This window comes from Vipera berus, assembly GCF_964194415.1.
Source record: "Vipera berus genome assembly, chromosome: 7".
Classification (NCBI taxonomy): domain Eukaryota; kingdom Metazoa; phylum Chordata; class Lepidosauria; order Squamata; family Viperidae; genus Vipera; species Vipera berus.
In genome coordinates this window covers 27,891,562-27,903,951 of record NC_138209.1, presented here as the reverse complement: position 1 = coordinate 27,903,951, position 12,390 = coordinate 27,891,562, and the positions used below count along the sequence as shown (strand labels likewise).

The 12,390-nt window shown below is 37.9% G+C and overlaps 1 protein-coding gene across 1 annotated transcript in view; it reads left to right on the top strand.

Moving 5' to 3' along the window:
* The window catches only part of DCLK2 (doublecortin like kinase 2), a gene marked incomplete at both ends in the record, with an annotated part of 68,634 nt that overhangs the window by 49,523 nt on the left and 6,721 nt on the right, over nucleotides 1–12,390 (top strand). The window contains 4 exons of the mRNA XM_081333233.1: nucleotides 956–1,089; nucleotides 2,420–2,497; nucleotides 3,111–3,207; nucleotides 10,442–10,522. Of these exons, the coding sequence (XP_081189359.1) occupies nucleotides 956–1,089; nucleotides 2,420–2,497; nucleotides 3,111–3,207; nucleotides 10,442–10,522 (390 nt within the window). The remainder of the gene's footprint in view (nucleotides 1–955; nucleotides 1,090–2,419; nucleotides 2,498–3,110; nucleotides 3,208–10,441; nucleotides 10,523–12,390) is intronic.

Below are 12,390 nucleotides of genomic sequence, written 5' to 3'. Positions count from 1 at the left end.
GATAGATAGATAGATAGATAGATAGATAGATAGATAGATAGATAGATAGATAGATAGATATAGTTTAAGACTCAGATATTGCTAATATTCAGAAACCATTATATAAACAAGGGAAAAGCATTCCTTAAGCCCTGGTAAAGTAAATAGCTTTAGGAAGAAATTCACCTGTTCCTCCTTGATTTATTTGGTATAAATGAGAGAAAATACACTTAGAATTTCTGTGACCTTAGCTTGTCTAAATAAAGTATAATTCTAGTTTTACTTTGGAGTCAGTTTCCTGATCTGGTCTCCTTCAGAGGGCTGACAAACTATGATAGCTGGTTTTATAATCAATATTGTTTAATCAGTATTAGTTGGTTTGAAACCAGCAACAAATAAGATTAGATATAATTTGCAGATTCAATCTGTGTGGCTAGATCTAGTTCAGTCATAAAAATATACAACCTTTTCTCTAGGCAGCATTTTTGGCAAAATTCTATACATTTTGGGTTTTCTGAAGTGTAATTTGGCTTGTGTTTATATGTGGTGTTAATCTCCAGCTAAGGTGAGAGAGAGGTGTAAAGAGTGACCTGAATTTAGTTCTTGCACAGCAAGAAGTAGTGTAGAATCCGTCCCAGAATCCGTTCCCAAGGCAATGAAGTCAGTCTGGCAAAATTCCTGTAAATAGGCCTGCAACAAATAAAGAAGTAACTTTGATCAGCTCATAGTGTCATTTGGGTTCCTTGTGTCTAAAATATTGCACTAAACTAATCTTAGGAATTACCGTGCTTTAGCTCAACTATTTAAACTAATGTAATGAAAAGAATGTATTCTGCCTAAGAAGACATTGGACAACTATTTGTCAGCCTATTTCTAAATAGTGTAATACATGCATAGTATCCTAGATTGCCTAACCATGTTACTAGATATTGTTCCTATTTCACAATATGATTTATTATCTTTTTCCCCCTCTCAGGTCTGTGTATATCCAGATGGGACAAAATCCTTGAAGCTAGGAGACTTTGGATTAGCCACTGTAGTTGAAGGACCTCTTTATACAGTCTGTGGCACACCAACCTACGTGGCTCCAGAAATTATTGCAGAAACAGGGTGAAAATTCATTTTAAAATAGAGTTTTGGTGTTCTTAGTCCACAAATAATATTAACATTATTTTTAAAAACAACTAAATGTGATCTGTGCCTGGTTATCTGAACAGGTATTGTTAATATTTTTAATTTAAAAATAATAAAATAAATAATTTATTCTAAAAACTTGTCTAAAAGCTTGTTGCAAAATGCAACTTATCAAATTTTGTAAATCAGAGGTTTGTTAGGTATAATCTTAAATTTGCACCTTACTTACTGAAGAGAACTTTTTCAGTGTCTGATAGATACAAGTAGAAAGGTTAAATGCAAAATAGATCAATTATATATAGCATGGAATAAATATTAAAAATAATAAGTCCAGACTATATCCTTTACTAAAATATTTATTTATTTAATGATCACTTTTTACTTTTTAGCATACTTGCCTTTACTAAAATATTTATAAAATATTTATTTTAGTAAAGGGAAATTAGCTAAAAAGTAAAAAGTGATCAGTTAAAACCCTGATAATTTATTTTTTATTTATTTTAATTCCATTTATATCCCGCCCTTCTCCGAAGACTCAGGGCGGCTTACAAGCTTAGCAATAATAACTTTAAACTTTAATTTAAAAATATGGAATCATTCAAGACTCTTTCCTTGATATGGTCAAAATACCTAATTGGTTTCAATATTTTCAAATAGCATAGTTCAAAAAACTACGAAAACAAAGTGGCATATTTAGAGATTTCATTGAATTGAAAAGCTTAAAATACAAAACTCAAAATATCTGTTAGGACTTACGTATAAATTGAAATATCATTCAGAAACTGAACAAGTAAAACTGCATAATTAAATGGATACAAAATGTAAACAGAATATGCAGCAATAAGAATATCAATGGAAGGAAAATATTTAATGTTCTGTGAATATTAGAGAAACTTAGGAATAGTATTGTTTTATTGGCTGTTGACAAAAGGGATACTACATACTGAAAATAATTGCTGTAAATGTTATAATTGGATTTGATCATTTTTACATATATGGTGGCAATGCCACAAAACTCAGCAACTTTAGAAAGATGATTCATAAAAATAGGGTGAAAGAAATTTTAAATATTTACTTCACTTTACCTCAGAATTGGTTTTATATATATGTATACAAAATTGCTGCCAAGATTTTCTGTCTTTCCCATTGCAAATTACATTCAGTTGCTTATTAGATTGGCAAATTAAAGTTTGGATTATGCACCAATATTAAAAGTGATATTTTAAAAATGATACTAAATTCAATATACAGTACTTTGGTGTATATTTATATTTAAATTGCAACTCTCCCAAACTTTTTTTTGTAGTTATGGCTTAAAGGTGGATATTTGGGCTGCAGGTGTCATTACATACATACTCTTATGTGGGTTTCCACCTTTTCGTAGGTAAGTTGAATCAATTAATAATGCATGAAAAGTATTGCATTTGCTTTTTAGCCAAAGTGCTCTGATTTTTAATTGATAAATATTTTTGCTATTCCTGTTTAAGGAGATGTCCTAACACTCATCAGGTTTTCCAAAATTTGGGATAACTGATGATTTTAGTTTATCTCTTGTATTGAAAAAGTGACATTGGTTAAAGAAGGAATACGTAAAATTACATTTTAAGCAGACTTGATTTTCCCAAAAATAGGTGCAACCTATATGCCATAGAGTAGACAGTTTTAATTTTGAAGTTGTCATACATATACATTCTTAATTCTTTATATTTTCCTATTTTACATACTTGCCATTGTATCAGAAATTCAGTATTCCACTATCTGAGAAAAATCTGGAGACAATAGTAGAGATATTACTAGTGTCTTCCTTAAACAAATAATTTACAAAGAAAACAATAGTGATTGTATTTATACTCAAACTAAATTCAGCTTGTATGTATACTGAAATTAGAAATTAGAATTAATATTGCATGTCAAATTAATCTTGTAATTTAGCTTTTATGAATGAACTATACAATGACTATCATAGTAATGTTTTCCTGCTTGGTTTTGATCCACAGTGAGAACAATATTCAAGAGGATCTTTTTGATCAGATCTTAATTGGAAAGCTAGAATTTCCTTCTCCGTATTGGGATAACATCACTGACTCTGCTAAGGTACCAAGATGCCTTGAAAGTGTCAGAGTTGAAAGTATGAAAACAATTCTGATAAAGCCAATTTGGCCTATCCCTACCATAATTAAAATCCTTTCCTTGCTTAGGACCTGTAAAACTCAAGCCTTTGTGTAGGAATATACAGTCTAACCCTATAATTATATGTTATCCTGATTTTTTGTTCTGAGTGACCTACAGAGTATATTATTCTCATTAATCCCATTGGGGATATTTTGAACATTATTTATGTATTCATTCTTTTGTTTGATTTATATTGCTACACTTTGCACAGACATGACTGTGCCTTCGCCCAGGTCTGCCTGGTGCGCCAGTTGCAGCCCTATCTAGACCGGGATGGCTTACGTACGGTCACTCACGCGCTTGTGACCTCTCGCTTGGACTACTGCAACGCTCTCTACATGGGGCTGCCCTTGAAGACCACTTGGAGGCTCCAACTGGTACAGAATGCAGCCGCGAGAGTTGTGTTGGGAGTTTCCCGATACTCCCATGTTACACCTCTGCTCCGCGAGCTGCATTGGCTTCCAGTTGTCTTCCGGGTGAGATTCAAGGTGTTGGTAATGACCTACAAAGCCCTACATGGCATGGGTCCGGAATACCTTAGGGAGCACCTGCGGCCGGCATCAACTTCCCTCCGCCCAGTACGCTCCCACAGAGAGGGCCTCCTCAGGGTGCCACTGGTCAAAGAATGCCGACTGGTGGCCCCCAGGGGGAGGGCGTTCTCTGTGGGCGCGCCGGATTTATGGAACCATCTTCCGGTTGAGCTCTGGATGGCGCCCAACCTCCGCTCCTTCCGGCACGATCTAAAGACTTACCTCTTCGAACAAGCTGGCCTGCCCTGATGGGATGGGGTTGGGTTTTATTAATGTGTTTTAACTTTTTTATTGTGTTTTAACTTATTGTAAGAGTTGTGGGCATTCTGTTTAATTTCTTTTAATTTTTGTATTTTGTATTTTGTCTTTTAACATGCATTGCCCTGTTCACCGCCCTGAGTCCTTCGGGAGAAGGGCGGTATACAAATAAAATTAATAATAATAATAATAATAATAATAATAATAATAATAATAATAATAATAATAATAATAATAATAATAATAATAATAATAATAATAATAATAATATGTGGGTTAAAAGATGAAATCACAGCATTCAATCCGAGCATCAGGGATAAAACAATAACCACCCTCACAAAAACAATATTCACATTCACAAAAACAAAATATCAACAACAGCAAATCTCATCTCCTAAATGCCCAGGTATGATCTGTTCCAAAGCCAAAATTGTCCTGTCTTTTCAATTAATAGCTTCAAACAACCATGTACCAAAAACCCAATTAGGGTCCATCTGGTGTTCAGATGCTGATTGGCTCTGAATGTGGCATGTACTATCTACCCACTCCCAAAATAGAGACACCTCAATCAAGAGTCTACAAATAAGTAATAAAATTGAGTCAGTCATATTAACATAGCTACCCTATAGATAAATTGAATATGCATAATAAATTACATCCAGTTCACTTCTGTTTTGATTAGGTTAGAACTGCTTATTTTCTAAAATTTGTATAATTAACATAAGATAGCATAAAATTATAGGAAACATACAAGACAAGGCAGATACTACATGACCACAAAATATGGTTGTCAGGTCATGCTGATGCTGATGTAAACTGTGAGTGAGAAATGAACTAAGAAAACATAAAATAGCTGCCAATTTCTAACATTCATGTACATTAGTTGCATTTATAAATACTTTGCAGACATTTTACTGTTCTCAGCAATGAATTAATATAACGCTTTTACAAATAACCTTCATTTTTGTAAGAACGTTTTTTAAAACAAATACCGTAATTATTCATATGCAATTGTGTGTTCTTACAATTTATGGGGGGGAAAGAATTTGTTCCCTGAAAAAGAATCTTTTTTTATGTTATTAAGAGTTGTGCAATCTAAAAAGTATAAGAATTGTTAATAAAGTACACTCACAGTTTACATCAGCACCAGCATGACCTAACAACCATATTTTGTGGTCATGTAGTATCTGTCTTGTCTTGTATCTTTCCTATAATTTTATGCTAGTTTATGTTAATGATACAAATTTTAGAAAATAAGCACTTCTAACCTAATCAAATTAGAAGCGAACTGGATGTAATTTATTATGTGTCCTCAATTTATCTATAGCAGGCATGGCAAACTCCTGGCCCATGGGCCAGATGTTTCACGCTGAAACTGTGCCCACCCCATTGCCGGCAATGGGGAAAAAGTCCCGATATGTCACTTGATGTCACATGTTTGACATCCTGATCTATAGGGTAGCTATGTTGTTGTTGTTATTATTATTATTATTATTATTATTATTAATTTTATTTGTATACCGCCCTTCTCCCGAAGGACTCAGGGCGGTGAACAGGGCAATGCATGTTAAAAGACAAAATACAAAATACAAAAATTAAAAGAAATTAAACAGAATGCTTACAACTCTTACAATAAGTTAAAACACAATAAAAAAGTTAAAACACATTAATAAAACCCAACCCCATCCCATCAGGCCAGGCCAGCTTGTTCGAAGAGGTAAGTCTTTAGATCGCGCCGGAAGGAGCGGAGGTCAGGCGCCATCCGGAGCTCAACCGGAAGATGGTTCCATAAATCCGGCGCGCCCACAGAGAACGCCCTCCCCCTGGGGGCCACCAGTCGGCATTCTTTGTTAATGTGACTGACTCAATTTTATTAGTTGTTTGTAGACTCTTGATTGAGGTATCTGTTTTCTACCTCTTTGCAAAAAGTTGCAGATATAAATAAATAGGTTTGTATGATTATGTGTAACCTCTTGCTTATCACTAAAAATTTGAAAGATTCATTAGAAATTGAGATTTGGAAGAGAATTACAGAAGCCTTGGAAAGAAAAACATTAATTATAAATAATAATAATAATAATAATAATAATAATAATAATAATAATAATAATAATAATAATAATAATAATTATTATTATTATTATTATTATTATTATTATTATTTAATTTCTATACCGCCCTTCTCCCAAAGGACTCAGGGCGGTGTACAGGGCAAATACAATTTATTTATTTATTTATTAATTGGACTTATATCCCGCCCTATCTCCCGAAGGACTCAGGGCGGCTATTATCTGTGCAATAAATTAAAATTAAAAATTAAAAATAAATTAAAAATTGTAAACATAATTAAAATGCCTGTCAGTCCAGGTCAGCCAGGTGGAAAAGGAGTGTTTTGAGGCCGCGGCGAAAGGACTGGAGATCTTGGGCCATCCGAAGCTCAGGGGGGAGCTGATTTCATAGGACTGGCGCTCCCACAGAGAAGGCCCTTCCCCTGGGGTTCGCCAGCCGACATTGTCTAGCCGACGGTACCCTAAGGAGGCCTTCTCTGTGTGAGCGTACTGGGTGATGGGAATTCGTTCCCGGTAGCAGATGGTCCTGCAAGTATCCCGGGCCTAAGCCATGTAGGGCTTTAAAGGTAAGTACCAGCACCTTAAATCTCACCCGGAGGGCAACCGGTAACCAATGCAGCTCATGGAGCAGAGGTGTTATATGGGAGTATCGGGGAGCTCCCATCACTACCCGTGCAGCCGCATTCTGCACCAGCTGAAGCCTCCGGGTGGTTTTCAAGGGCAATAAAAATACAGTGTACAAAAGTTAAAAAAGAATTAAATAATGCAGCCCAATTACAATAAAATTAATACAATAATATTAAAATACCCCAAACCCATCAGACCAGGCCAGCTTGTTCAAATAAGTATGTTTTTAGGTCACGGCAGAAGGAGCGAAGGTCGGGAGCCATCCGGAGCTCAACCAGTAAACGGTTCCAAAGGTCTGGCGTGCCCACAGAGAAATCTGGATTAGTGAAACAACATAAGATAATTTCATGTGAGACAATGAATATTTATTGTCATGTGTCATTATACAAGCCCCAGAAGTCATTTCACAAGTAAATAGCAGTTGTGAATATGTGTGAATTATTTCAAAATAACTGAACTCTTCCAAAGTTCATGTTGACAGATGGAATGATTCTTCCCAAATACTTCAGGGATGTTAGGATGCATCCACAAACCAACACAGCCTTTCATCAGCAACTCAGTAGACAACAGCTATTAATGATTTTAAACAATTGGAACCCCTAATAGCAGGCATGTCAAACTCATGACATCACATGATGTCGTGTGACATATCGGGACTTTTTCCCCATTGCCGGCAATGGGGTGGACGCAGTTTCGGCGTGACACATCCAACCCATGGGCCGGCAGTTTGACATGCCTGCCTAATTTATTTTTATTTTATTTCCATTTATATCCCACCCTTCTCCGAAGACTCAGGGTGGCTTACAAGCTTAGCAGTAGCCTTCATTCTATGTATATGCCTGCTTATTAGGGCTTTCACACACACACCCAAGCGGCATTATTACAAAGTCAGCTTAATTGCCCCCAACAATCTGGGTCCTCATTTTACCTACCTGGGAAGGATGGAAGGCTGAGTCAACCTTGAGCCTGGTGGGACGCGAACCTGCACTAATTGCAGGCAGCTGGTGTTACTTAAGGAGGCATTAGCCCACTGCTCCACCAAGGCTCTCTAATAACAATAGCAATAGCACTTAGCCTTCTTCACAGTGCTTTACAGCCCTTTCTAAGTGGTTTAGAGAAACAGTATATTGCTCCCAACAGTCTGGATCATCAGTTTACTGACCTTGGAAAGATGGAAGGCTGAGTCACCCTTGAGCCAGTAAGAGTCGAACTGCTGGCAGCCAGCAGTCAGCAGAAGTAGCCTGCAATATCACTGCACCACCATGGCTCTGATGGGACTGCTACAGAATAACTTTCAAAACAATACACCAACACACCCCCTGAGGCATATGTCATCTTGTCAAATCCAAATTTGCTTACAATGGGTATAACAGCACTGATGTCCTTGATAGAAAAAGACATTTCTTGACCAAGCCTGTCACTGCATTCTAGGAACAATAACAGGTGCAAATCCCATTGTGAGCCTCATTTTTAAAATCAGATTAATTAATCTGACAGTAATCCTACTAATCCTACTGGGACAGTCTGCTAGGTATACACCTAAAGGATTTTATGTATACTAAAGTAAGTGAGAATTGGGTTATACTGTAATAGTAACGTAGCGATGTTTAAAGATTTATAGGCTTTCAGCACAGTCTTCGTGCTCTATATTACCACTAGAGAGGAACTAATTGAGAAAATATGCATAGCTTTTCTTTTCTGAAAATAAAGTGAATGATGAAGTTTTCTGTTTTGAAATCACTACACAGATACTTTAAATAACACCAAGAGTATTTGTTGACCATTTTTTCCTGCTGGATAGGTATACAGACACTTTTCCATTTATAGCAAATATTAGCCTAAATTTAAGCACCAGCAGATAGATTTGTAAGTAAATCTATTACTGATTTATTTAAACATACAGTGGCTGGATTTTCCCCTTTTTCTTTCCTGAAATAAAATGAAACAGTTGCTCTAAGTTTTTAATTAATCACAACAATAAATGTTCATTTCTTACTTAATGACTCCTATCATTCCTTCACTGAGACATCTATAATTTATCATACCCAATTCCTTTAAACTGTGCTCATAGGGTTGATAGCCTTCATATGGATAGTCTAAAGAAAAGAAGAAATAGGGGAGACATGATAGCAGTATTCCAGTATCTGAAGGTAGAAGGGGTCAGGCAGAAGGGGTCAGGTTGTTCACCAGAGCACCAGAGGGAAGGACGAGAAACAATGGTTGGAAACTGATCAAAGAGAGAAGCAACCTGGAATTAAGGAAAAACTTCCTGACAGCGAGGACAATCAACCAGTGGAACAGCTTGCCTCCATCACTGGAGATTTTTAAGAAAAGACTAGACAATCACCTGTCTGAGATGGTGTAGGTTCTCCTACTTGACCAGGGGGCTGGACTAGAAGACCTGGAGTGTCCCTTCCAGCTCTATTCTATTCTATTCATATAAACTTACTTGCACTTGTCACTGTCATTTGGGGACTGTGGTATCCGGAACTGGAGCCATATTTCAAAGTAGAGTTTGTCCAAGGAGGAATAAAAAAAATCCTTCCTACAATCTGCCATTCTATTTCTTTTTTAATAGCTGCAGCACATTGAGTGGCTCATGTTTAACTGGTAGTCGATAAGTGCACCCAAATCCTTTTTACATTGGAGAGAGAAAATTCTATCTCCACATCCTTGTACCATGCCTATTATTTTTTCTTATCCAGATTCAGAACTTTACATTTCAGTCCGCTGCTCAATACTGTCTAGACGTGCTGTTTCTCCTCTTCAGAACTAGCTGTATCTCCAGCTTTCTGCCATCTTTCCAGCTTTCTGCCATTGGCAGACTTAATAAGCATCCCCTCAGTCCTGTTGTCCAAGTCATTGATAAAAAAAATGAAAAATACAGAGTCCAAAAAGGAGCACTGTGGTATTTGACTCAATATTTCCACACAAACTGGAGCTAAGCCATTACCAAGCACCCATTCACTGCACTAATGCATTGTGTTTTGAGCTCATATAGCAGTATTATTATTCCATATTTTGTAATTTCATTAAGGATAGGTTCGTGATAAATTGTATTGAAAGTTGTGCTGTAGTCCAGGTACACAATGTGCCTGGCTGACTCCTGTTATATCAAGCTGATAATTCTTAATAGAATAAGATAAAGTTAGGCGGGCGTGGTTTATTTATGGCAAAGCCATGTTGGCTTCTGTTAACTTGCTTATGCAAATGTTCATAACAAGCTTATGCTATTTAATAATCTTTAAAGAATCTTGCCCAATAGGAAAGTAAAGTTGACAACTCTGTATTTCATGGATCCTCCTTTTTTCCTCTTTAAAGTGACATTTGCTCTTTCCCTTTAGAACTATAGTCTTGCAGTGTTTCGGTGATGCCTGTCAGATTTTATTTTTGGTCCAAACTTGGCTCTCTAGTTTTTCATTATTTCTCATACTCTGTAAATTGGTAAAACATGTAGAAACATCTAAGAATTTGTGTGGCATCACATATGGTGTTGAGCTTTTCTGCAAAACTCTTTGAGTTATCGTCCTAGCCTCTCGTTTCTCCCTTTGTATACTGCTGTATTAGCCCAAGTCCTTGGCAGTTTATTCAGCTTTGGGAGTTTGCTATTCCTTTGTTTAATGCAAAATGCATTCTGCTGAATCTTTTCTTCATCTTTTTGTTGTTTCTCAGGAATTAATTAGTCTTATGTTACAAGTAAATGTGGAAGAACGATATACAGCTGCTCAGATATTAAACCATCCCTGGGTATCAGTGAGTAAAATACTTTATTATATTATACATTTAGACAATTTAAAAGCTGAACTAATAATAAACACGTATCACTTGAAATGGATTAAATTATGCCTCTATAGCCCGGGTGTCAAACTCGCCATGTCATGTGACATGTCGCGACATATTGCGACTTTTTTTTTGCATTGCCGGAGCTGGGGTGGATGTGGCTTCCATATGATGCAACTGGCCCGCGGGCCAGCAATTTGACATCCCTGCTTTATAGCAACCTACAGCCACTCTTCATTTAGCAATTAGCTTACTTGCCACCATTTGCAAATATGATGGTAAAAAATAGTAATAAAATCATTGTCTGACCAATATATATCATCAGTACGCTGATGATACCCAACTTTTTCTTTCCACCCCGAACCAACCCAGCGATGCCCTCGCTGTGATGTCCCGTTGCCTGGAGGCGGTCCAGGTCTGGATGGGGAGAAACAGGCTTCGTCTCAATCCTGCCAAGACTGAGTGGCTGTGCATATTGGCATCTCGGGTTAACCATACCATTCCACCTTTAACGATGGGGGGTGAGGTGTTACCCCCTGTTGATAGGGCTCGCAACTTGGGCGTCCTCCTTGACTCCCGGCTCAATTTTGAAGACCATATAGGAGCCGTGACCAGGGGGGCTTTTGCCCAGGTTCGCCTGGTGCGCCAGTTGCGACCCTACCTGGACCGAGATGCCCTACGCACAGTCACTCATGTGCTCGTGACCTCCCGTTTAGACTACTGCAACGCTCTCTACATGGGGCTGCCCTTGAGGACCACTCAGAGGCTTCAGCTGGTGCAGAATGCGGCCGCGCGAGTTGTGATGGGGGTTTCCCGATACTCCCATGTAACACCTCTACTCCGCGAGCTGAATTGGCTCCCGGTTGCCCTCCGGGTGAGATTCAAGGTGCTGGTGATGAACTATAAAGCCCTAAATGGCTTGGGTCCGGGATATCTGAGGGAACATCTGCTGCCAGCATCAAGTTCCCTTCGTCCAGTGGGCTCCCACAGGGAGGGTCTGCTCAGGGTGCCGCCGGTAAAAGATTGCCGGCGGATAACACCCAGGGGGAGAGCCTTCTCAGTGGGTGCGCCTGCCCTCTGGAACCAGCTGCCCGTGGAGCTCAGGACTGCCCCCGACCTCCGTTCATTCTGCCGGGACCTGAAGACCTGGCTCTTCGAGCTCTCTGGCCCAGGCTGAAAATTTTAATTTTAATTTTAATTGGGGTTTTTACTTTTTTTTTCAGGGATTGATGTAATTTTTTAAATTGTTTTTAACTTTTGTATTTCTTGTTTTAAATACCCTGTAAACCACCCTGAGTCCTTCGGGAAAGGGCGGTATATAAATCTAATAAAATAAAATAAAATAAATATATACATTTAGAGCCAAAGTTGATGCACTCATAATAAAAAACGTCAATGCGAGACTCTTTAAGGTCTGATCAGTTTCAGGTAGCAGTGCAGCCGTCCAGAGGATTCTAATATACTAATTTAGTTCACAGAGTTGAGCTTGTTAACTTGTAGTGAGCTCTTTTTAGGAACCTGCTGTTTTGCAGGAAAAAAATCTCTTCAGGAAGAGATTGTTTAAGCAATCTCTCTGCCCTGTGAAGGTGAGGCACAGGACACTGTAGGAAAGAACTTTACCTGAATGAGATGGCAGCAACTGGTAATCTTTGCAGGATCTCTCTCTCTCGCACGCGCGCTCTCTCGCACTCTCTCTCTCTCTCCCTTTCTCTCTCTCTCATGAATTCACCTGTCAACCATTGCTCTTAATAACAAAGTCATTGGAGCAGAATGTACTTACCGGTAGTTATACTGATCTGGCTATTTTTTTTAAATGGTTCAACAACCTTTCCCCTTTTTGC